General features: G+C 39.4%; 1 protein-coding gene across 1 annotated transcript in view; it reads left to right on the top strand.

Moving 5' to 3' along the window:
* PDE5A (phosphodiesterase 5A) overlaps nt 1–27,235 on the top strand; it is a 138,611-nt gene that overhangs the window by 58,575 nt on the left and 52,801 nt on the right. The window contains exons 2-3 of the mRNA XM_082314774.1: nt 2,500–2,602; nt 25,372–25,954. Of these exons, the coding sequence (XP_082170900.1) occupies nt 2,520–2,602; nt 25,372–25,954 (666 nt within the window). The 5' untranslated portion in view covers nt 2,500–2,519. The remainder of the gene's footprint in view (nt 1–2,499; nt 2,603–25,371; nt 25,955–27,235) is intronic.

The following is a 27,235-nucleotide window of genomic DNA, read 5'->3' as shown; positions in this document are numbered from 1 at the left end:
GGTCCTTTTGTTTATATATATATATTTATATGCTTTTCGTTATACATTTTCCATTCTAAATAATTCATAATATAGCAAGCAATAGAATTACAAGACTACAGCAGTGAAAAAATTTGTTTTTTCCTAGTAGTAATATTAAACTCCATGCATCAGTTAAACTGAATATTAGTCCATATAAGAGGAACATCTTTCAACCTCACTAAAAATTCAAAACCATCAAGAAGACTGATTTGGTTTTTTTTCCTTTTGCTAGTTTTCCTTCCATACAACTCTGTATTCCCTTATCTCCCCAAACTACTTTTAAGTAGCAAAACAAGGTCATATTTTTATTCACACACAGAGATCAAGAAATTAAGAGTCAGCCACTAAGAAACTAAAGACAATAGCTGTGATTTATTTCCTATAAACTAACAAAAAGATTTTGCCTAAGACAGAAATGCTGGAAGGATAAATCAGTCCACATCTGAAGGACACTTAAACAGCAGATTGATAGGAGACATATTCATCAAAAGAACTATTCTCGTCCATTATCAGTTACACGCTGGGATTCCTTTACACTGAAAGAACATACAGTGGCAAATGTTTCCTGATTTACCTTGGGTTTTCAGGACTTTAAAGTAAGAGGAGAGGAAGAGATGTGTTTCAGGGGGGCCTGCAGTAGCTGTTTTCCTGTAAATACAGAATCCAATCCTGTCAATACAAATTTAATCAGCAGTGGGTTTTCCTCACAAAACCCATAAAGTCAGCTGTCAAAGATAAAATAGATTTTGGCAGTTATAACCAAATGCATACACTGCAAATTCAGATCACGCCGTATAAATGAATCTGAAGTTCGTGTACATGTATTGAAGTCCAGTACTGCAATACTTTTCTGCATATGCTTTTATCTGTTAATATCATTGTTCTGGCAGTGTTTACCATGTGCTCTAGGTAGCATAAAATTCTTATAAAAGACAGAAAGTCCCTCTTCTAGATCACTAACAAAGGAAAACAAAATGATAGATAAAGGCCACGTACCACACACACAAAAATCCTGCCTTTCAGTCCATTTTGCACCTCTGTCATCTGGTTTCGTATGAAAAGGAGGAAGATAGCAGGGGACATGTACGTGTTCGGTGCAGGATGAACTGAGAAGGCAGGCTGTAGCCTGCAGCACTCAGCTGTCCTCACAGGCTGGCCCATGGTGTGTCACATTTCATTTCCTCAAGGGTACTCTTACTATTATTTGAGCTGTGAGAATACCACGCGGACTTCTGTTTCCACATAACCATTTTACTTGGGAAATAAATAAAATTAAAATAAATTCAATAAGCTCAAATAAAAATTAAATGTTTTTTCTTTTGGTGTCTAAAAAAAGACCAGACTTTGCAGCCGGAAAGCAGGAATGTCAGGCACAGCCGGTAGCTCGCAAGCAGCTGGAAGGAGTTTTAGGCTCATCAAGAGTCTCGTTAATAATGTTGTTCTGAACTGGAACAGTTTAGAAAAATTATGTGCTTATTTCTGTATCACTGTCCCTGTGTACCTAGCTCTTTCTGGCAGCTTTGTTGTCACACAGCTTGATTGTCCCTTGGTCTAAAATCTACACTGAGGCCCTTAAAAGTGGGGTGCCACAACAGCTAACATGCAGGTACTTGCCTCCTTTATTGGATATGAGACTTTTTGCTTTTGAAGGATGAAAGCCACAATTCATGTTCTCATATTCTACCAAATAAATTTATGCCTAAATTTTTAAAGTGAAAAATCCCAGGTAGCTGGTCACTGATGCTTGGCTGTGGCTGCCAGGAGTACTTACATACAGCACTGCTGGCATTTTAAATCCCAAGGTGTCTAACGGACTGCTTAAAGACATGAACAGAGCCAGCTACATCCATACTGGTGTCCCATTCAGGCACTGAATCCCTGTTATACTCCACAACTGCCTATTGCCGAGGTCCCTCAGAGTACCCTTATGAGCCTGGCCCCGCTCAGGGATCAGCCAGCTACCCATTTTCAGGGCTGAGTGGCTGAGTTTCTCCTTCACCACAAGCCCACAGACCAGCAGATCAGGCAGTCACTGGTCAGGTATGTGCTGTTTTCAGACGCTCACATTATCCATTTGGGAGCAAATGAGGTCTGCCACATTTGAGAATCAGGCGGTGTCTCTCCTAGGATGTGGTATAAACTGCCAGAAGTAGCTGTGTAACCCCCATAGTTATAGAAAGCACAGACAGATTAAAAATCAGCTCCCCAGTGGTTTAGAAGACTAAACACGATACTAAAAACAAGTGACTTATCTGATGTAATTTTAGTTATGACAAACTTTTTCTATAGCCTAAGTCAAATCACATAATCTTTCAACTTTGTTACAGCCATCTGTAGTATAGGACTAGTGACAACTATTGCTGTCCTCACTGACCTAATGGGGGGACACTGATTAATAGAAAAGCTTTTAAGAGATGCAAATGGTATTTGGGTTCCAACAAAAATTGTTTTACTTTGTCATTTGTATTGGTTTTACAGCAGCACGTGAAGTACCAGCTATGCTGAACGCTGCAGAAACACATGGCCATGGACAACCCCTGCCTCAGAAACCTAACAGTGTGCAACCTGCCAGTGATGCAATGTAAGTAGCAATTTCAGAAACAAAGCACCAAGTGTAAAAAGATATGTAGCTATGACAATTTGGACCTTGTAGCTCTTGGATCACTCACTATTTTCCTGAGATATACAGCTTCACTTCTTCAGGAAGGAAGGGTGGTGCTGACCCCAAGCTATTTGACGGGAGAGTCTACAGATCCATTTCACTGATTTGCTCTAATAGCTTTCTTCTTTTATTTACCAGACAAAAACTAGTTACCTAGTATCAAAAGGTTTTGAAGGCTCCAGGTCCTCAGGTCAGACAAAGCTTAAAAAAATAGAGATGAGGCAGCATGAACAGCCACTGTGGGGAACACCTCTTCATCAGATTGCAGCTGATTTGGGATCAGCAATGGTACGTTGTGAATACACTCATTCAGACTCCCTTGGCTGAGCAAATGTCTACACCACAGATGCCTTGAGGGATAGGCATGAAAACTGAAGGAGAAAATGGAAGGATCCTGAGTATGCCATACCCCTCCGAAAAAAATCAAATGGGATCCAGAAATAGACACACACTCATGTATAACAACCTCTTTTCAATCTGACTGTTCTCAGACACTTTGTTCTCGAGTATAATTAAAATGCCATACAAGCCCAATATATTCATGTAGCAGTGCTGCAGTTAGCTGTAGTTACAAACTAGTCTCTTACACATTTTCCTTGCTTGTTCAGAACAGTGAAGATTTTGTGGTTATACCTTTAGGTTATAATATCAATGTTATACATAAGTAATCTCTCTCTGTTCACCTTGTTTACTGTTTGATTTTTTGTTGATCTTTCACAATCACAGATTAACGCTTTCCTTCATTACCAGAATGTGCCTGTGCATTCCTAAAATGCCCCAAAAACAATTTTTATGCCCACTGCATAATACTTCAGTGGTACATTCTGTGTTTACTTGTAGGCTTTGTATTGGACTGGGTACAAACCTCCATTCCTCCCCCCCCCCCGCCCCCTTCCTTCCATAAATTAAAAAAATATGTGAATATTTGATGAAATACCCACCCAAGAAAGAGATATATTTGTGGTGCAGCTTCCAGTACAAAGAAGTCCTGACTTCAGTTATGGTCTCTAGGAAGTATAGCGATGTTTTTCATTCATAATTATTTTTCCAGAACCAGTGATGCATATAGAGTACAAATTATGTTTGTTCTCATGAGTAAATCAAATCACAGTTTTACTAAAGTATGCTTCCTCCTAACGGGTCAAAAAGAGTTAATTTATTCAGTTAAGTACAGTGCAAGCTGGGTCAAAGGAAAACCTCATCTTTCAAAAATGTCTTCCACATAGATCAATAGGAAATGTTCAACAGTTTAATTACTTCGGGGCCTGGACAAGATCAAGTCTTCTACTACTCTAAGTAAATAATGTCAGTGAGAGAGTATAATTTTAGATTCATAAAATGCTTTAAAACTTTGGCACTAGCCAAATTTATTACTTTTATCTATTTGCAGCAGGACTGCATTGTGATACAAATTTGCTGGGCACCTCAGACAGGGTACAGCAGATGCTTCACAGAGCTTCCAGGGCAATGACTAAACAGCAGTTTTACTCATTATGGTAAGATAGAAAACAATGAAATTAACTGCATATACACTTTTGTGAGTGTTATATCCTGCGTTATGAAGATTCCATAGTGATAGTAACAAACAGTACTAGAAAGATTAACCAGCTCTGTGCCACTGAAATATTCCTCATGTGATCTATCAAAGCAGAAATTCGTATATGTTCACTACTAAGATTCCAAAATATCAGGAAGTAAAATAATACTGGTTTAACAGGTATTAACCCTAAACCTCAGAAAGAAAAAATTAAAAAGAACCAAACTAAGAAAAACATGTCTTGAAATCCCACACGAGTTCCCGAAGACAGAGGAGAAGCAAGCATTGTTCCATTATTTAATAAGGAAATTGCAGATCATTTTGCCTGACATCAATGTCAGAAAAACTGATGGAAAGGCTGGTACAGGAAGCAATCAGTGTGCAATTAAAGGATGATAGTACAATTAATGCCAGTCAACACAGAAAATTAGTTTTGTCAAAAAAAACCCCTTCCTATCTTCCCATGAGATTATGGATTAGTTTGATAAAGGAAACTTCTGTAAGATTTCTGCGGGGCTTCAGCTCACAACTTTACAGCGTTTTTGGTAAGAACCCCAGCAATGTATAATATCAGTGTGGTTCATACTAAATGGACCCAAACCATATTGAATGATCTGAACAAAAATATAAAATTCTTGCTGGAAAAAGCTGCAAATTACAAAAAGTTAGAGAGTGATAAATAATGGGAAGGGCAGGCCATTAATATAGACCAACTAAGATCACTTAGTAAGGTCTGGACTATATTTTAACACCAAGAAGACAAAGTTGTTCATTAAAAGAACAAGGAAAATTGGTCTCATGTCCAAGACGGAAAATAATTTTGTGAAAAGCAGTGACTCTGAAAAGAAAGAAACAGTAATAGCAGACCCAGGCAGACACGTGTTCTCAGAGTGAAGTGTAGGCAAAAGTTATTCTTCTTGTACAAGATGGGGATAGCTGGTAGGAGTTATTGGTGCTATTACACCAGATCATTACTGGGAAAATGTGCTCAAAAAAACATCTCCAGAAAACCAAGGGCTTTACTGAGAGAAACAATACTAATAATTTGTGATGATAGGGAGCCTTTATAAATTCCACTTGTTAGGTTAATATGTGAGAAGTTTAACAGAGAATTATGGTCTCTGAATACAGAAATGGGAGAGTAGATGGCTTTCTAATCTATTGGAAAAAAACCATAATAGGCTCCATACATGCTACTGAAGACAGATAAATGCAAAGAAAAACGAGTAGAAATGTTCAGCAGCAAGGAAAACTAACTGTGCGAACAACATGCTCGGGGATGTGTTGGATTTGAATCCCTACATAAAAGCAATAGTCTTTCTAAAACCTTGCATTAATGCTGAACTGCTGGGAGAGGTTCCATGGCCTTTTATTAGGAAAACATGAGGAGATCATCGTAAGAGTAATGTATTTCAAACTGCTCTGGATTTACTTCTTGTTTCCCCCCCCCCGAGAGTATTCCCCCCATGTTCCATTTCTCGCATGCTATGTTACGCAAATACTCACAGCAGAAAACATTGAGCTGGAATCCTGCTGCCCACTGTGCCAATGCTGGTCAGGTCCTCAACAGATTTTGATATGTATCCTGCTTTCTTCTGGAGATACAGAATTTATCTGCTGCAAAGCCTCGAGTGAAGCAGCATTACGTTTAAGAAACGTGAAAGAAAGAGAAGAATAGCATAGAGCCGCATGGTGGTGGGAAAGATGCCTTTAGCTAGTGGGCACTGGGGCAACTCTTTGTAACTGTCAATTGAGAATGCAGAGAGAGATTGAAGCTGTGAATCGAATTAAATTCTGGATCCATTGACACGGGTGAAAGCTATCGCACTACTCCAGTGGAGTCAGGGTTCTCCTCCTCACACATGCTTAAGCAGCCCATTCAATCCTAATTAGCATGGTCCAAATAGCAAGGACCTGTACTTGAAAAACATCTGACCAATCTTTTTGACTTATAGATCTCATCACTGAGTCTCCTTTTCCCAACAACCACAATGAGGAAAAAAAGACCCTTATAATTTGACTTCACAATTATCTGTAAGTCTAAGTACAAAACCAATACTTCAATTCAAAATCACAATTACCAGTAAAAGTACTAATAAGAGCAACTGCTAATTGAAAATAACTAAGTAGCCAGTAGTTGCTAAAAAGCTCTTTAAAAATAAGCTATGTATCATGTAAATAAAAAAAAAAAGGGGGTTGTTATGCACTTGAGAAAGGCCTGGAAGGAAATCTGACCTACACAAGTTTCCTACTTACCTACTACCTCCTATTTAAACTCCGCCAAACTCTATGTATACATTAAAAGAAAGAACAGGTTGAACACAGTTTCAATTTTCAACATGTCAGAAGACCAGAAGGGTCTGCTGAATGCAACTGGAAATGGACTACGTGGGTGCACAGTTACCGGGGTTTGTAGCCCATTTGAACCAGTCAATGCACTGCATTTGTTGTTATGCGACACGATACAACCATGGCGGCATCTCCCTGCTTAGATCAGGGTTGTGTCTGCATGTTCACTGAAGATGTGCTTCTAGCACGCAGGCACCAGAAGCTCTAGCTAGCTAAACCAGTAATGACGCTGAGAAGTCCACCTACAGTTTCACCTACCTGCATCGTACCCCCATCATTGCCCAGACCTGTGCCCTTCAGCAAATTTGCACTAAGCTTGGTGAGGCCAAGGACACATTGGAGGACAGGCATAGAATTCAAAATCATCTTGATAAATTGGAGAAAATGGATTACAAGCACAGGATGAAATTAAAAAGGTTCAGGAACAAGAAAATACAGTTAGGCAGAAGTAAGCAGGTGCACAGCCAACACCTGACTGCATGGCAAGTATTTACAAAGAGGGAACAGAGAGTACAGTTGGTCACCGCAAGTCAACAATATCAGGCCGTTGCCAAGAAGGCATATCCATGGGTGACTGTTAGCAGGAGTATAGCCTGCAAGGTACCCAAAATATCCCTTCCACTTCATTTAGTACTGATATGTGTTCAACTGGATTACTTGATGCTAGCTTGGTGAGACACCGCAGGAATGGTAGGGACAGTCTGGGAAACGTCCACAGTGAAAAAGAATGATCAGAGGGCTGGAAAACATGATGTTCACAGAAGAATTGAAAGATGTGGCACTGTTTAGCTTAAAGGAGAGAAGGCTGAGTGAGACTTGGTAACCGTCTTCAAATTTATCCTGAGACTTCCAACAGAAAGTAGAAAAGGTTAAAATTTGAGCATACTGGTCGGCTGACATATTAAATGCTAATATGTTAAATTCAAATTCTAAATTACATTTTTCAGGAGATAAAGTTAGACAGTATTTTCCAAACAAATGTCTGTGTCTTACAAACAACTTTGAGAAGCTGCTGCTTTCCTGAGGCTAACAATAATTTTGCATGGTACTTTGATTGACGCAAACGCTCCATCACATTCAAATCAAAATAGGAGGAAGCTACTATTTTACACGGCTTCCTGTAGGACATATGCAATGCTATCCCAGAGGAGAAGGCAGGTTATGCAATGAGTGAGCAGCTCTGCATAGTTATGTTTATTTGGGAAGCATTTCCAGTAATTATTTGGAAAGGACTTAGAGAATAAACTGGTAAGGCATTCTCATGATTTAGTATTTTCATCACTAAAATAACAATTAGATTTTAAATGAATTGGATTTTGGTTGCTATTTCACTCTCTTTGTGCAACTTAAATAATGGAAGGGAAATGGAAACTTGCTTTACTAATATTAGGATTCTTCCACTACGTGTGTGTTTGCATGTGTGTGTAAAAGTGCTGGCTAATAAAGAAATGGAATAATTTCTTCTACCTTATCATATTCTAGCCTCATTGGCAATATAGTACAGCCCTAAACTTGTTTTAGGAGCCAAAATGGACCAACTGTTTTCCAGATTTAAGGGATGGTAGAAAGACAGCCAATTCCCACTTCTTAGCAAAGCTAAATGCTGCTCCAATTCATCTAATGAGTAAGTCAGACAAATAAGTCAAGTATGGTGACATTTGAAACCTTATTTTCTTCTCTTTTAAAAGGAGACGATACAGAAATAAATTACTTGCAAATAAGTTTAAATAGAGTTCTTTGAGCATAAAATATCATATAAATACTTCTTCTCTGATTACATTCTTCTGTATATGTTATTACTAATTATCATGAGTTTGCAGCATTTCTAATTTATGTGCCTTGGACATACAAAAAAACCCCCACTTATCTCCTTCCATGACACTATTTGCAAAACATACAAATGAAAGACTTCAGCTAAAAAGCTTTTTCGTCAACCAGTCCTGCTGTAGAATGGCCTAGTGTTGGAAAAGCATCCTGGCTTCCATACTGAGCTCTCAAGCATGCTGCTTTGCCACAAGCAGCTTTTAAACTTGAACCAGAATTATTTATTTGTATGTCATTACTACAAATCCTTTTCAGGTTTATAGCTACTGCACATCAATTCTGTCATCTGAGTTCTGGAAACAAACTGGAAAGCTGGGCGTGAGCTAAGATACACGGAGCTTTTTCAGAGCACTTTGGAAGCCAAAATTATGGAAGACTTTTTCCACTTTTACCATGCACTTTGTTATGCTTGGCCTTCATCCCCTCCCGTCACCTTAAAAATGAAAACAGCATGTTCATTATTATTCATGGAAATTCATCGGATACGGAGAAAGTATCCCTTTTTCCCCCAACTGTTCCATTTTTATTTCTTTTGGGAAAGACTATGCTATTCTTTGCTTGGGTAGCAATCTCTTGAACTGCTGCTTTGCCATTGAATTCACAGGAAGATAATCATTTGCATTGGCTTTACCGATTCTTATCTGTAGGCTAAATAATGGCATGGCTGTCAGCCCCGAGCGAAGCCTTGTTGCAGTGCCCAGCTTCCCCCTCCTTTGGTACCTTTGGTACCCTGTCATACATATCCTGGCCCAGCCTGGGCAGCTGCCCACAGTAGCGGCAGCTTCACCCACGGGTCCCAGCACCTTGTGGCATGAAGTACAGGGATGCCGTACGCTTCTCAGCTAGCCTAGTATTTAATTGCACATGTTTCCAGTGCTCAGTACAGTATCTGTTCTTGAGCGGGCCTTACTGGATGCTACTACAGTATAAATGCTTATTTCTATTAGTGCTACTCCTAATTACATGAAATGGGACACTATGTATTGCAGCTAACATAATTTCATTGACCATTACCTTGTTATTCTCCTATGAGACAGAGAGAAAATCCTATCTTACGTTTTAAATACCAGTAATTAAATTATATATTTGTAGTCATCCTTCTGTAAACAAACTCTTTCTGCCTCTTTACAGATAAGATATTTCCATGCGTTTGGTCATTCTTGTTTTTCCTGTCTAGATCACCTCTGATAAGTCTGCAATTGCTTTTTGAGATGGGCTGAGCTATGACCAAGATTCCATATGAGACCATTTAGGGAATAGCATTTCAGATATTTATTTAAAATCTGCATTTTATAATTGTATGTTTTATATTTCTGTTATACTTCTTCAGCATTGTAACATACTGTTGTTTTCCAAAAGCTTTGCCTAGCTTATAAGCTTTTATTGCCATGTCTACTGTAGCCTCAAAACCCTCTTCCTGAAATGAAACGGTTAATTTAGAAATCGATGAGTTACATGACAGGTTTATTTTCTTTTTTCTAACATACCAGCTTTCCAGGTTTTGACACTAAACATCGGCTGCATTTATTGCCATGTTGTCTGTTTATGCAGTTTGCTTGGTAATCCTGTATTTCCTTGCTGAAAGATTTCTCTTTGCCTCAAATAGCGGCTTGACTCTTGCAGCATGTCTTAACTGGTTTATACTTTATCTTCACGTTTTCTCTTTGGTCAGTGTGCACATTTCTCTTGTGATTCCTTTTATAACAGAGTAATGTTCATGTAAAATGTTCCCTTTCTGCATGCCTCATATTACACACAAACTCTTACAGCCAAAAGACACACATGTCCAAGTGAGTGTTATGCACAGATGTGACACAAAGACACAGAAGAGGAAGCTTCTCCCCCAAGTTCATGGACAGGCTCTTAATGCCTTGGTGTGAAGTTCCTGCTGCTGCCCCTTCTCAGGCTGCAGAATCCCACCTCTCTGCAAGTCCAGTCTCTCTCTATAAGCATTGCAAAAAAATTGCAAAAAGATGTGCAGGGATGCCTGCTCTATCTGAAGCGTGCTGCCTTGCATATACTGAAAGGGGTTTAAGAGCAGCAGAAAACATTTTATATGATATTTCTCAATTGATTACACAGGAGAATAATTTTAAAGACCCTGTATAGCCCTTTCCGCAGAAACATGCTGCTATTTGTTATTCATATCTTACCTTCAAAGATACTGCATGTGATGACACAAGAAACCATACATGTGCCTCACACTTTGTGCCAGGTCTTTTGTGAACGCAGATTATCAATTATAAATGTGTGCACATGCATATCTTAGAATGGAACTACAGTACATGAAAGTGATGCTCAGCATTAACCAAAATGTCAATCCTAGCTGTCTAATATTAGAGAAAGTATAAGCTGTGAGTCTGGAGCATCTTCAAAGCTAGGCTGTGCTTATTAAATGCCTAAAATGGACCAAAAAGCCTCACTGTAGGCATGACGGATTGAAAAGCCAGGGCTTTAGGACGCATATCCAGAAAAGGTCTATCAAAGATCATATACTAACACCCACCAGTGAAATACTCCAAAGTGACATCCGATTTACCACTTTTTCGAAGCAAGCTGCAAGAGGCCATACCTTGAAAAGAAAATAACTGTCAAGTGGGGACGGGGGAGAAAAATAATCCCTTTGCCTGACTCCGGGAGAACAATTTTCTTCTTCATCGCTTTTCTTTTTTTCCCCAGCCCCGCGGGGACTGCCTGGGCCAACCGCTCCAGGTCAGCCTCGGCGCGGCGGAGCCGCCAGCCCCGGGGCCGCGCAGACAAACGCCTCCTTCTGCCTCCCTCCCGCCTGCCCCCCCGCCCCGCCGGGCATCGCCAGCGCCGGGGCCGGGGGTTCCCGCCGGTGCCGGTGCCCCCGCGGCGGGGCGGGGCGGGGCGGGGGCGCGGCAGCCCCCCGGGGCGCTGCGGGGCCGCGGCGGAGGTGGAGCCCGTTTGTCCGTTGCGGGACAGGCGGGCCGGGGATGCGCTGAGGTGCCGCCGGCGCGGCGCCGGGGCCGGGGCCGGACAACGGGCTTCCATACCGCCCGCACGCACCTGGGAGCGGGGCGAAGGCGGGGGGTGGGAGCCGGGCCGAGGGCACCGGCGGCGGGAGGAGGGCCGGGAGGGGGGGAATCAACGGCAAGAACCGCAGGCAGCGGCAGGCGGAGGCAGAGCGGCGGCGGGAGCGGCGGCGCGGAGCATGGAGCGCAGCTGCCCCCCCCCGCCCGAGCAGGAAGCGGTGGAAGCGTGGCTGGACGATCACGGCGACTTTACCCGCTCTTACTTTGTTAGGAAAGCTACAAGGTAAGACCGGAGCGGCGGCGGATAGAGGCAGATCCTTTCCTCCCAGCAAAAGGTCGCTCTTCCATTTCTCTTTGCTGTCTCCGAAGAAAATAAAAGAAAAAAGCGATCCCCCCCCCACCCGCGCTTTCCAAAGAGCAAAAACTGAAACCAAAGAGCAGCAGCCCCGTTCGGCTGCCACCGAAGGGCACATGCAGGCGCTTCCCGGAGCTCCCTGCCCTGGGCTTTTATTTATTTATTTTGTCTTCTCCTTGGTTTGAACCAGGCATAGTCAACTTCTCCTGAGTAGCGAGCGATGTATTTTTCCCTGCTCTGCCAACTAGATAGAAATATGTCGAAGCCTCAGATAACATCTGATCTCTCCGGGAGGGAGAGTTATGTCATTGCTTAGTAATCTCAAAACAAAGCGCTGCTCTTGAAGCGCTCAGTCGCCCTGTGGGCTTGTCACCTTTTTGACATCTCGGCGGCCACCGGAGGGCGAGGGCGCTGGGTTAAGTGCCGGGGGAGCTGACGAGCCGTGAGCGGCCGCTGAAGCCCTAGGTTGTGGGTTCGAGACCGGAGCTCCGCCCGAGGAGGGGGACGCGGAGGTCTGTCCGCTGGGGCGAGCGCCTCGGGGTGCCATAACCGGAGCGCAGATGCTGGGGACGCCGGGCCGCACCCCCACTCCCCTTCCTCCCGGAGGCTGGGAGGGGAGCGGGGGTGCGGCCCCGGGTGCAGCAGGGCGCCGGGGTTCGGCGGCGCAGCCTCCCCGGCAGGGGGCAGCGCGGCGCAGGCAGGGCTGCTCGGGGGCGGCTGCTCGGCGCCGGCCGCTCCTCGGCGGCCGTTCCTTTGCGAAGAACCCGATGTAAAGACCCGAAGAGCTCCTCTGGGCTTTTGTTCCCCCCCCGGTTTGACATGCTGCCTTTTGGAGATAAGACGAGGTATTTGCTCACCGTTGTCACACTTCAGCAGTGGGACTTCCAAGTCGAAATCGAGTAAATTCGGCTATTTTTAGAAGTGGAGTCAGGTTTCCATTTTGAATATTTTCCGATAAACAAAGCAGTGGGGATGCAGAGCACAGGCGATCTGCAACTCCCACGGTGCATCTTAGTGGAGAGCTCGGGTTAGTAAGTCCTGTGGTTTGTTCCTGGGACGCGCCATCTCCGTGGGCTCGCTTCTCTCCGCTCCGCTCCTCTTCCTCAGCCGCTCGCACCATCTGCTCACCGCTGCTGATTTACTTCTTTCCCAAGTCACTTAGCAGGGATGGCTGCATTCTGAGTGAGGTTTTGCTGCTGCTGCTCCTCTCTGCATGGGATGGGGCGGTAAGAAGAGAAATCCCCATTAATAATTGACTCGCAGCACGCTAGAAAGCTTCAGGGGTCACCTGCTTTCTTGTGACCATCTGTCGTGCAGTGCCCTTTCTTCTGCTGCTTCTTCCTCAAGTTCATTTAACAGAAGAATAAGAAAAATGCCTTTAAAAATGTCTTTTAAATGTTAGTTTTTTAAAAAAGGCTGTGCATAGGTGCAGGATGCGTAGATGGACGTAGTTAACCTTGATGTTCTGCAGAACACTCGTGCATGGTATGTCGCTGAAGGGTGGCTTGTTTGCCCAGGAAACAGGGTGGTAGCAGCTTTGAGAAGTAACATTTTCTGAGTTCAGCCTGTCACATTTCCTTTGGAAACTGGAAGTAGTATTGAACAAATAGGAATGCTAATTAATAGTAACCGCTGTGTCAGATTTGTTTTCCCCATGGAGAGGTTTGGTTAGTCTTTTTTTTTTTTTTTTTAATGCTGAGACACAGTTTTGTGTTTGTCTGGGTCTGAAACAGGCAGTAGGTCACAAAATACAATTCGGTCACGTCTCCGTGACGGCGATGCCTCTGCATTCAGAGAGGGTTTTGCAGAAAAACTGTTGACTTTGAGTTCTTGCTTGGCAACAATTCTGCGATGTTTTGGAAGTGATGAAATCATTGCATTTGTCTCAAAACTCTCTTCTCTGCTGTCTTGGATGGAATGGTTTTTTTTGTCCTTAATGTATAAATAGAAAACTATATAATAAGGAATACCTCTTTTATATGTAAGTTGGTATTTGAAAAGACAAATGACAAGTTACTTGACTGTATGTTGGCTCAAATTATATTCACTAAAATGATATCCTGTAAAGCTGAGCGGTTTGAAAGAACTGATGTACTTTGTAAAAAGGTTTAATGTTCTACATTGTAGTGTTACTTAGAGCTTGAAAAGAGAAAACCCCTAAAATTTAATGCCATGCTTTGTTTTAGTTGAATCTTTGTACGACGGCAATACATTGAACAAAGACTGCTGTTAATGTTTTGTTACTTAGCATTATATTTACTCTGTCAAGTAAAGCAGTGTTCCTTGAACTAGTTTCAACTGTTTTCTAATCTTAATTTACTGCTTCTCATTTTTTGTTTTGCTTCATAATACACCAAAGTCCTCACAGGTCCTAAAAGCAATAGACCAAGAAGTTAGGTAATTTAGTATCTTGCGGAGCACAGAGGCATATTCCACTTCATATTGCGAGGCACAATTGCTAATGGATAAAAATAGTTTCTGTATCTGTTCCTCAAATATTTATACACGGGAATAGAAGACGATCACCAGCTCAACCATTTATTACAGAGTAATACAAGTCCTTTCCACTGATAGTAATGAGCTTTGAATCAAAACCTAATTTAGCAATTTTATGATAGGTATTAAATGTTTTATATATTTTTTTCTCTGCAGTTAATTAATTCCCACAGTGTTTTATACAGTAGTTCTTTAGGTAATTCCCACAAAAAATGTTTTAATTAGGTGTCTAAGTAAGACTTATAAGTGCTTTGGGTGGTCTTATGCCTGCAGATTTGTTTTGTTGGGTTTTTTAAAGTATGGGAGTCCCATGATATAGTCATTGAATAGCTACCTCTTGTTCAATTTTGCATAGGTCAGTTTGATATTAGTATCTGTTTTCATGGTTTAAATAAATATTATATTTTCTGGAAAGGTGACACTTGAAAAGAAAACATTTCTTTTTATTCACAATTAGTTTGTATTAACTATTGTTCATAATACGACAACTGTTAGAGTCGCTAGGCTCCCCAATCCGTATTCTGGATTCTCGGGGAGGAGGGCTGCAGGTCGTCTACTTAACAAATTTGCACCTGCTTTCCTCCTCTCCCCTAAAATGTGTTGTAGAAGACAAGTATATACAAATGGCTTACACCTTGTATTTTGGTCCTGCAATGCCTCGAGGTTGATAGTGTCTACAGACAGGCCACATTACTGCCTTCCTCAGGTCTGTGATGGCTAGGTGGACTGACATATTCTGCGATAAAGCTGTGTTGATTGACTTCCACCTGTACAGCTCAAGGTTGCAATCCTACAAGGATGTAATCCAGGTGAATAGCTTTAAATTGCTCTCTCCTTCGAGTATGTGAATAAACTGTGATCCTATGAGTAGGAAGCTTCCAAATCAGTTAGTTATTACTTTCTTTTGTACCAGGCAGACAAGTGGTATACAGAGATAATATAAATAGCTATTATCTGTGAGGTGTTGTTACAGTATGATCAAAGTGCAGAACAACGAAGGGGAAGTGTGTCACCAGCACGCTCAGTGACGAGATGAATTTGGTTTACTTAGTGAGACAGCGTGCTGGTTGACAAACCTGGCTGCAGAGTTTGCTACTGCACACTCAGGGGTTCAAGAGGTTCTAAATGCCTAGCTCCTACTAAATTTAAGCTATTTATTTTATTCCTTTCTTTTCAGCTCCTCTTGTTATTTTTTCCCTTTCAAAGTTTTAGAATTGCCTATCATACTCTGGTTCCCAGGAAGCAGAAACATTTTGAAGTAAAATGATTCTTCTTTTAGAGTGTGTCTTATGCTTACCCACACTGTTGTTAAAGGCTCTTTGTAGCTGCTGCTACAAATATAATTGTTCTAACTAGATGTTATAAAGGCATAATCCGCAGCCTTTTTTGTCACAAAAATGTAGTGCATTTATGGCTGAATTCGTTACCCTTTTTGTCTTCCTGAAGTTTTATCTTTTTATGTTACTTTAAAAAAAAAATCCTTGCATTGTCATGTTCAAACATCATACTTATTTTAACCCCCTCTGGAATACTTCTGTATTTCTGACTTCCTGTTTGTCCCTACTCTTAAAAGTACGGGAGTGATTCTCTCTTAGTGCTCTTTGCGATCAGAAGCAGCAGACTGCCAAAACAGCCAAAGTAAAAATTCTCCTCTCAGTTAGAGGCAACTGCATTGTTCCAGGCAGTTTTTGTCTGGTTTCCTAAATGTATGGCTTGACAGATACAAATTATTAACCCAAGTCTTGAATGCCTTTCACTGGAAATAAATTTATTTTGTTATAAATACATCTTGGCTTATTAGCAGGGTTGGGAAATATTTACAAATGAATTAAGGTGGGGTTGTGTTTGGAAAAATAAATGTCCTTAACAGCATGGTACTTAATAGCGCGATTCTGGAATCCTGAGGATTCCAGAAGTGGCATTTACTGAGAAACTGTACTTTGCTGGAATTCAGAGATTGCACAGCTTGAATATATCAATTACATTTATTTCTTTGAAAAAACTCAAGTACAGTTGTGGTGGTTTTTTCTTCTTCTTGATGGCTGGTGGACAATCGGTTTGTAACGTGCTGCCTGCAGTACTAAATTACTTAGGGCATTTGCCTTCTAATCTCTGTGTCTAGAGGGCTTTTAAAAAATGTCTTTCATTTTGAGCTGGCTATTTGATGTTTAATCTCATAAATATTACACGTCATATGCATTATGTCATTGTTTTGTTTGGTAATATATGTGTGCTTAATTTTTTCTAATTGAAAGGAAATTAATTTTAGGAGCAAATGTATGAAAATTCAGATTTTCAAAGATAGAGCCATTGAAGATTTTCTGCACTGAAATGTGCTTTGGCCTGTGTTTTTTCTTAAAAAGATATTACTGACATACAAAAAAATAATAATCCTAAAAACATACAGGTATGAGCCATATTCATCCCTAACATGACCTTGGTAAGTAGGCAGTGGGTTTTAAACTTCTGTGATTGAAGGACCCTGAACAGTTTTCCAGTGGAGGCACAGAATCCTATGCAAATTGTGGAATATGCTGAAAGGGGACTTGCTTTTCTAAGTTACCCTATGTGAAGCATTTACAAGAGGACTGCAGACCCACTAATTCTTTGGACCATGGCTTGAAAACCACAGGAAGTAGTGGTGTTAAATGCAGGGATCAGAATATTTTCTCCCACTTACTTGGTTTTATTAGATGTTTACAGAGCTTTTCTGAGGATGAAGTACAGAAAAAAAAAAATCTATTTCTATGAAATCTTGGAAAGTTTTCTTGTTGGTCTAATGATGTCTGCAGTTGTCCCACTTACAAATAATGTATCCATATCTTTATGTCTTTCTTGATAACTGCAAAGTATTACAATCATCCCAAAATATTTTAAACTCCCAATTCAAAAAGCACTCAGGAAGGTAAGGAATGTTACCCACATTCATGAAATTGTAAATGTGATTAAGTATTTTTGGCATTTATTCTTGGAAATAAAGCTGGGTGTGTGCCGGAGTATTTTGGAAACAATGTCTAAAACAGCAATTACTGTAGACTGAAGAAACTGTCATTTGAGAAATGATAAGAAATCACTTACTAGCAATTTACATCTTTAATTCCCCAAAAGCTATAACCCGAACTCCTACGCAGAATCTTTGGTGTGAAGATAAACTAGTCAGCAGATAGTACTGAGCAGCTGCAAGGAGAATGTGCTTTTACTACGTACCGTTTGCCCTAGGTAATAAAGAAACAAACAGGAGTGCACAATACATAAAATACAACTGGTAAGTCTTAGAGGACAGGTAGAAAATAAGATGCGGTGAACTACTTCAACAGTTAACATCTCTTTTTGCCTTCTTTTGTTTCAGGGTAACTTTATTATCATATTACAGTACTTCCGATAATGCGAATAAGCATTTGAAATCTCATTTCCATTTTTGTGCTCTTACTAGGAAGACTTTAGAGAACAGGGTCAAGTTTCTGGCAACTGGGAAGAAAAGCGGAGCTGAGGCATACATTGCCTCTCTGGGAGACAAGAAAGTTAGACACCTTTCTTTTATTTCGAAATTGTAAAAGCTCGTGAAAGTTTTGTGTTGGGCATTTGTTGAAGAATCATCACGTGAGGAGGAAATTCATGTCTTTGTACAGGATTAGGACAAAGACTACATATATAAAGTAAAAATACCAATCAGTTTAATTTTGAAGCTGAAGTGAGACTTCCATAGTGTGTAGACATTGTGCTAGCTCTCTGCACAAGGATAAAATTTATGATGCATCACCTATGATGTCTTCAGATCAAATAAAGTACATCATAGCCTATGCTCATGCTTATTTGAATGCTAGATTAAAGCTGAATTGTGTGGGAATATATGGCTCAGATCAAGAATCACAAACAAAGTGATTTTAGAGAATACATTCTTGACTTGAACTAATATGCTACCACCTGTTTTCATTTTCACCATTAAAGAGGAAGCATTTTGCTTTTGTCATGAATAAATATAATAAAACCCCAGGATACAAGTCTTTCTCTTCCTTACTGGCAAAGAAACATACATAAATTTACATGGAATGCTTTCTCATTTATATGATTTACTTGAAGAAAAAACAAAATACATTTAATACAAAAGGAGCTATTTACGAAGTGCCAGAAAAGAAGTCCTACCCAAATGGCCCTTGTGTATAACTCAATGGTTGTAATTTCACATTAGGTCTGGCACTGAAAATATAGCCACAAAATATATTTGCTTAGTAAAAGATATATATTTTCCCATTTATTTGTGCGTTATGGTGAACTCACGCCAGCACAGAGAGCCATCCCAAAGCCTCTGCACCACTTAAGTCCTACTTAACCCCTATTTTAGGAATTTAAGTGGAACTGAAGTGGCACCTAGTGAGCTCTCCAGGTAGGTGTGAACTTAACTTTTAATCCACCTTTCACCAAAGTCACTGGTATTGTCCTATTGCTTTCCACAACAAAAGCATTAGATACATAGTTTTTTTTTTTTTTTTTTTGTGCTTGGAACAAGAAGTAAACATTTGGAGGAGAAATAAAGGTCATGTTTTAGAATTTGACCTTCAGTCCCTGAGGATTTATTCTGTCTTTCTTTATAGTGTGAATAGAAAGTCCTTTCTATGGAGGAAAGCTTTCTTGTGAAAAGTTAAGCTTGCAGTTTGGTTGTTAAACAAAACTTGAAAATAGCCAAGATTAGCCTGTTAGTGTTAGTCCTCCATTTTGAATACTTCTGCTTCAAATAATAAAGCAACCTCTGCCTCCTATTTTAAAAAATAATATGAGCATTCAGGCAAGGTTTACATTATTTCATAGTTCTAAAAAGTTGTATTTCACTCTTTCACGAGCACGGTTTGAATCAAGAATCAGCATTCTTAATTTAGATCTGTATTCAAACAGAAGTCAGTCAGGCCACATGTTTAAAGTTAAATGTATGCTAATATATACTTGACTGAGTTGTGTCCAAAAATTGGCACCGACTTTAAGTCGTACTTCATCTTCAAAAACTGTTTGCCTACCACTGTTAGAAATAGCATCTCTAGTAACTATAACTGGAAAGGGTTTAAGGAAAAACAACTATTGTCTTTGTCAATAGTTTGAATACCTTTCTTTTACAGTCAGTTTACTGTTTCCATCTAAGGAGGCCTTTTACAGTTTGTTTAAATCTTTCCATGGCCAGAAAGGGGACAAAAACGCTTAGAACATGACTGTGAAATAGCAAGTACTGGAAAGAAAATGGGGAGGCAAGTATAATATCCAAGTGACTGACTTTCAAACTCATTTGTTAAAACTGAATAGTTTTCAAGTTGTTGCTAATGCTTTAAATGATTTCTATGCCTAAATTATGTCGAAATGCAGGAAAGAAATTTGAAGACATCTAGTGGTTATTTTAAGGAAAGCAATTGAGATAATAGGAAGCCTGGCTTGAAATCTTGTTGATCTCAACACTAGCAGGATTAGGCCACAGGAATTCAGATACTTGAAAGCTGGCATTCTCTAGTAGGCAAGTTTGGATTGAATCCCTCTCTCCTGAAGTGTGTTATCAGTAACTGCTTGTTTGAATGAAAAATTAGCAAAACAGTCCACACAACTACTGAAACATTGCACATTGTATATATGAAAGATTATGAGCAACAGAGGAAATGGGGAATTACTTGTTTCACTGAAAGCTACTCATCAGTCAGTACTTTTATGGTACAGAAATTATTATGCATTCTTTGTGCAAGGCAAGAAAGCTGCAGTATACTATCTTTGGTGCATCTCAGTATTACTTTTGTGCTCTCTTTTTGTACATTTTGTCCAAAGATACCAAATACTTGCTGAATGGTCACATTGGTATGGTCTTACATATGTAGCATCGTTACATGTGTGAGCAAGACAATTATAATCTGGCTGCTACTCTTTAAACATCTTCACTTTTTTTTTTTTTTTTTGAGAAGTATGCTGTGTATTTTGAAGATAATCACAATGAAGCAAAGATGGATACAATAAATTATTTAATATTCCCAGTGTATGAGTAGAATAGTAATTAGCGTCAGGTCAGCATGGTTTGATACATAACGGCACAGGAAATAAAGCAAGGTTCTCTTCAGGTCTTAGACCCGAGGTTGTCTTCAGGCCTACCTGTGCCTTTCTACATGACCTGGCTCAAGCCATGTCGCTTCCTTGTGCCTGTGTTTTCTCACCCAGTGATTTTCTGGTTTTGTTGCCTATTCGTACTGAAAACTTCTCACTTTAGGGACAGCTCTACTTTCTGTACAGTGTTTAACAAATCAGGGCCAAAGAGTCTTAATTCCTCTGAAGTTCCTGAGTTCTCCTGTAATGCAGATAATGTGTACTTGTATACAAGTGATTATAGAGGGGAGGATACACAAGCATTTTTTTTCTTCAAATGTTTTACCTGCTCTTCTATTTTCATCCCCTTCTCATCCCTATCGCTTCAAAATTCCTCTCCAATTTTGTCACCTGCTGATGAGGTCACCAGCCAAATTCAGCAGTCACTATTGTCACGCGCCTTTGAAATTGTGTTTTATAGAGGAAAGACTGGATTTGGCTGATAGTGACTAAAAACAGTTACTTCATATTCAACTACCCCTGTTTATGAACTCTGGGATAAATTCTAGCTTTCTCGAGTGGAGGCTCATGCTGCAGTAAAGGATCACACTGCAGTAAGGGATGCATGCAGCTCATGAGGAAGGGATGCTGATGCCTGTAACTCCTCAACGTGCAGTGATTGCTGTGCTGGGATGAAGACATTGCATTGGTTGTAACTGTCTACATAGATCACTACGGATCGGTATCTGCTCCTGTTTAATACACTCCTGCAACTTCTAAACTTACTTCTACAGCAAGGGTCTTGCCTTACAATCAGCTCTTGACAATGCCAATGCTTACGGAAGACTATTCATATGAATAGTCACAAGTGTTTTGTTTCTTCCTGTAGTCCTTTCAAAACGACCTCTTAATCATACATAGCACTTGTTACTAATTTCCAGTAACCTCACTTGTGGTTCAGTATGTGTCTGGTATCGGATATCTGTTGAGCTAATTCTGCACTGAGAAAGTAGTTGTGTTAGTAATAATACTCTTCTTGTCATGCATTGTTAAATAGGATTGAGTCTCAACAAGCAAATGCATGTCAAGACTTTATCTGATAGATTTTAAATAGAGTTAGAATATGTCAGTTAATGTGAAATGCTCGTTCTTCCACCCATGTATATAACTGTGAGTAAAAGGAGCTAAATAGTTTCCTTGTTAGAAGAGGCATTCAGTAAAGGTCAGAGAACACTCTTCTTATTCCAGCTGAATTTGAACGGCTTTCCTGTTGCCCAAATAAAAATGCCTAAATGGTTTGAAGTTGAAAACCATGCTTTAAACAGTATAGTTCAGGATTTGTTGTTGTTGTTAACCTACAGAGCTTTTTGAGAATCGCATGCTATGTTGGCAAGTTATTGGACCATCATCTAAGAGACATTAAAGGGGGACAGGCAGATCTTACTCATAATTATGCAGCTCCACATACAGTTCTATTCAGTGTCAAAGTGCTTCATAAATAGTGCAGATACCTAACAAGCAGTCAGTTCTTATTAAAGAAATGTAATTACTTCCATGTGAAAGATTTTACAGTTATGTTCCACATCCCTCAATAACCTCTATAAGATAGAGAAGGGAATGCTTATTTTGCATAGTAAAAAGGCAAGAAGGTAAAAACTAAATTATCTCATGGCCACAGTTTGAGAACTGGTATTAGAATTCAGAATACATTGTTCTGACTGATTACTATTAGTATACCATTAAGGCCAGGGCGCATCATTACACAACACTCCAGAATTAAATAAAATGGCAGATTTCAACTGATAAACCAAATTTCTGCTTTAGCTTTTGCTTTGTCCACAAAGGGTACCTGAGTCTTTCTCTGCCTTGTATCTTATATCAACACATCCACATATGTAAATTCAGCGTAAAACAGAGCTAGATGAAATGATAGCATTTTATATTTTCCTTTCCTCATGTGTAAATAAGCAGTGAATCAGATTGCTCTACAAGTTGCTGTCACTCAGCAATAGTACAGGTTCACCTCTGCATTTTCAAACATGCCTAGACGAAGTACACAGCTTCCTATGCCTAATCACTCGCTAGTTTAAGAATGCTCTCCATCTGATACTAGGTTATTACAGTTACTTTTAAATCTTACTTTACATTAATGCCAGTCCTCGATGTTCAACAATCAAGTCAGCACATACAATCATGAAACTGGGTCAAGTCACAAGCCTTCTTTTAAAACTATTGATTATTCTATATCTACTTTCTTGTGCCTGAGGCTCTGAATCCACCCAGCTCGCATTTTCGGGTTCTTTTCTGCAGCCTTAGTGCTAGATGCTAAATTTTGCCTGGAAAAGCTAAAATTTCCAGGTAATTTCTTTTCTTGAGGAGATTAGAGTAAAACAAAAAGAACCCACATGTAACATAACACATACGATGACAAGAATTATCAGTGCTGATTTTAGAGGTTGTACTATGTTTACTTACAAATTTTTGCATTTTAAGCTTTTTATTTTTCTTAAGGATACTTTTGGTCATTTTAATTCTGTTTTCTCATTCAGTTTAATAAATAAAAATTCCAAATGTTATTGAATGCTAGCTTCTTATTTTGAGTCTCATTGCAACAGCTTTTACAAATGTGATATTGCCCTATGCAAATTATATTATGCATTTCAGTAATACATGGTCATGGCTCCCACATTTAATATTTATCCTGTTTAAGTACTATAAAGTAATATTGTTAAGGTCAAAGTTCTAATAATATATTAATTGGTGTTTATGCTTCTTCACTGCAAGAAACATTTGGATAAGGTAACTTCACAAAAAAATAGGTATCACTGTTGTGATCAAGAAGGATCATTGGTAGCTTTTATTAAGATACTTAAAAAGCAGAGCTTACTTCCTTTAAAAATAAGTAGCTAAGCAATGAACCAAAACTCTTTCAGAATAACAATGGAATTTCATTGTGTTCTCTGGCACCATGGTTCCAGTAATTGGACTAGCTCTAGATAGCTGGGAAATTTATAATAGATGTTGATTGAGATATATTGTTGGTACAGCAAGCACTGTTCCAGGAGCTTCATGTAAAATCTGAAAACATGGAATGAAATCCTAACTCGGTGGAACTCAGAGGCAAAACTCCCACCGCCTTAATTGTGTTCAGCTTTTCATTCAGTGGTTTTAGACTCTCATCGTCAGAAGATTCACAGATGTCCTATGTGACCACACCGACCATTTGGCCTTGAGGATCACTGGGGCTATAAATGATATTAACCATGTATGTAAAGTCTTACATGATTAGGACCACAGTACACAGACAGAAGCCAAAATAAAGAATAGTCTAGCATCCATTTATTTGGAGTTGCACTGGTGTGAATAAGAGAAGAATTTCGTTTTACAGTGCTGCATTGAGTGATATTTACCTCAGTGAAACACAGTTTTTTGAGGGGAAAAAAATTACCAGGTAGCTTGCGCTGCAGTGGAACGGGTACAGTAACATAACGACTTTCTTTTGCCCAGGTGCTCCCTTTACACTCACACTATTTCCTAAATCCGTTCAATTTTTCACAGCATGTTTGCCTACAGTTAAGGTCTCCAAATGATATGTGATTGCAAAATCTGAAAAACTCTTTCAAACCTTCTTAATAAAAGACAAATAAGTTTCCTGTTGTGGATTGCTTGCTAACAAAAATAATATTGGTGAACGTTAGATTTTAATCGATTACTTTACTTTGAAATAATGGTTAATTACACTTGCAGTATTGCATTCTACAACATAGATGAAGCTGTTCTGTAAGGAAAAAAAGGCTCTGCACAGTGCTTTTCATATTTAACATATACGGATGCATGTAACCGATCAGCGGCTGACTAACCTGACTAATTTCCATGGTTTCATTCAGCTTCACTCTTGAAATTCCTGTGGTCTGCTGAGCAAATAAAAAATATCCCAAATTTAAAACATGACCACCATGAAAGGTTTCCAAAAGATCAGACTTTTAAATAGGATTTTTGCTGTTCATAGGTCCATACATTATGTAATTCAGAAAAAAAAAAACAACAAACATTTCTTCTGAGAGTAGATCATGTGCTGTGAGGAATCCTCGACACCGAGTGAATGAAATAAAAAGCCCTGTATTTAAAAAAAAACAAACCCAAACTAACAGATTTTGGACAAGAAAATATTATAGTGATAAGAAAAAGTATACTCGTGTTATTGATGATATGTGTGCTTATGGATAATTCAGGATATGCTGTATTTAGTGAGGACATTATTAGGGTTGGCATTCTAGTACTACGTTAATGTGAGAAAGAGTTAAATACTAGAGATGCATGACTTTTTAATTAATGGTAAACTCTTCAAAAATACAATTTTGGGGGTATTCAGTATTTTGGGTTGAGATAGGCAATGAGTTTCATCTGCAAGGAAAGGAAATAGGAGAGATGCATGAAAACAGTCTGTCTTTTCATTATTTTGAAGGGGGCTGAATTAGAAATAGTCATGTTTCTTTCTGACAGTTTTTAAGCAAAACTTTTGTGCTTTGAGTCAAAACAGTATTTTTCATTAACTCAGAGAGCAGGGGAAGTTAACTTAAAAATGGTATATAGGCAACATAAAAATAGGAGGTGCTGCAGGTGATTTGAAAGAATTAAGGTTCAAAATTATCTTTTTAAAAGTTAGAAATGGTCTAGAAAAACAGAATTAAAACAAAGTTTTGTCTTCATATGAATATATGTACATCTTATACAGAAATGCAATAGGAATAGGAAGGACCAGAACTTTTCAAGCACAAAATTACCGTGTAAACTTCTGATCTTCCATATTCTGAAAGCCACAGCGCAAGCACTCTTCCTCTGCCCTATTTCCTTTAGGCAGAAATAGCTTTCTTTTTATGGGGCAAAAAACATTACTGCTTAATCTAGGCTAAGTGCTGCGTAAAACTGAAGAATATTGATACAGAGGAGCACTAAAGGTGCACTCACGTCCACTGTATGAAAAGGTTTAAAGTTATCCTCTTTGCAGTGTCCTCTTCAAATATGTATTAGTTCCTGAGGATTTTTAACTGACATCATTCACTGTACTTTTATTTTTGTTTTACAGAGAAATGGTTAATGCATGGTTTGCTGAGAGAGTTCATACCATCCCAGTCTGCAAGGAGGGAACCAAGTCCCAGAGTGAATCCTGTGCTTGTCACCAGCCTGCCTGCGCTGAGACCACCAACTCTGGGACGCCAGCGAGGAAAATCTCTGCTTCTGAATTTGACAGACCCTTAAGGCCTATTTTTGTCAAGGACTCAGTAGGAGCAGTGAGCTTCCTCTCCGGCTCTGAAAAGAAGGAACAGATGCCTCTGCCATCTCCAAGGATTGAGGCCAGTACAGGGGATCAGTGCTCAAGACTATTAGAACTTGTGAAAGATATTTCTAGTCACTTAGATGTCACAGCACTTTGCCATAAAATTTTCCTACACATCCATGAGCTTATAGCAGCTGATCGCTATTCCCTGTTCTTGGTCTGTGAGGATAGCTCTAATGAGAAGTTTCTTGTAAGCAGGCTGTTTGACGTGGCAGAAGGCTCCACCCTGGAAGAAGCTTCCAACAACTGCATTCGCCTGGAGTGGAACAAGGGCATTGTGGGTCATGTAGCAGCTATAGGCCAGCCTCTGAACATCAAGAATGCATATGAGGTAAACCAACAAAATTTATCTTGAACAATTCTTGAGAAAAGAAAAAGCCAAATTATCAGCTGTTGTAATATTACCATTTTAGTGTATGTATTTGGAGCTAAATCGACTTCAACCAGTCAAGGTGCAAACCTGACACCGTGTTTTTGGTTATAATACATGTATTAAAGATACATGTAGCTATGACTAATGCTACAGGAATGCTAACATCAAAATAAATTATTTAAGTTTGACATTAGCAGTCAGATATTAGCCTCATCTTAACCAGCTATGTGCACACCAGTATTTGCATGTCTAGCTTTGGACACTTAAGTGTTTACATTTCTGCTTATATAAGGACATAAGATACTTCTGCACCAAAATGAATGAAATTGTGAGTATAACTGGCTGCAAAACTGAAGTCTTATAACTAAAAATACTTTGGAGAATTTTATTATACCGGAAGCACAAAGAGTAGAAGCTGAATGAAGAATGGGATGAGGGTTTGAATTGTATGGAGGTCTCCCAAATGAAATGATAGTCTGCAATTCAGGTTATTTAATACAAGGCCAGATGAAAAAAAGAAAGAGAATCCAGCACTGGGAGAGGACATCTCTTACATCTCAGCTTAACATCTCTTCATTCCAGGCTCCTTGGATATGCTGATTTTATGTGTTGAATTTAGGGATGATGGAAATTTTAATGACTTAATTGATTAATTAACTAATTAATAAAGGCATACAGAGCTGAAAATTACCGCTTCTGATTGATCATCTCTCAGTTAATATGAGCATGTTTACAGAATTAAGGAACATTACTGAGTAGATTTTTTCAGAAGCAAAAAAGAGCTGTATGATTTCATATGGGTTTATTTTCAACAAACACTTGTTTGCTGCCTCAGAAACTGTCTAAACATTTGCTAAGTACATGTTTCCAGCGGGACATTCCGTGTTCTTATAGTTTAAAAGTTCATTCTTGAATTGGGTCCATCATGCTCAACTTGAAATCAATTACTAGAGAAAGAACAGCAGCCTTTAAAATAGTCTGATTTATTTTAGTAAGATTAAAAAAAAAAAAAAATCAGAGTTTTATAGCAATATTCAGCTGAAAAAATGAACCAAGCAACCTCTGGTAAAAGCAAAAACACTAACCACATACATGAAACTTTGTTCCTCTGTGGCCACGTGTTTTTCAGTATATTTCTGTAATTTCTTCTTGATGATAAAAGCTATACTAGGGATGGTTAGTCCATGTGTACATTTATTATAATGATGGTCTAGGCTCCAGAAAGGCTTCTCCTAGCAT

Source organism: Platalea leucorodia (assembly GCF_965183815.1).
Source record: "Platalea leucorodia genome assembly, chromosome: 6".
Taxonomy (NCBI): Eukaryota; Metazoa; Chordata; class Aves; order Pelecaniformes; family Threskiornithidae; genus Platalea; species Platalea leucorodia.
This window is presented reverse-complemented; position numbering and strand designations above follow the sequence as displayed.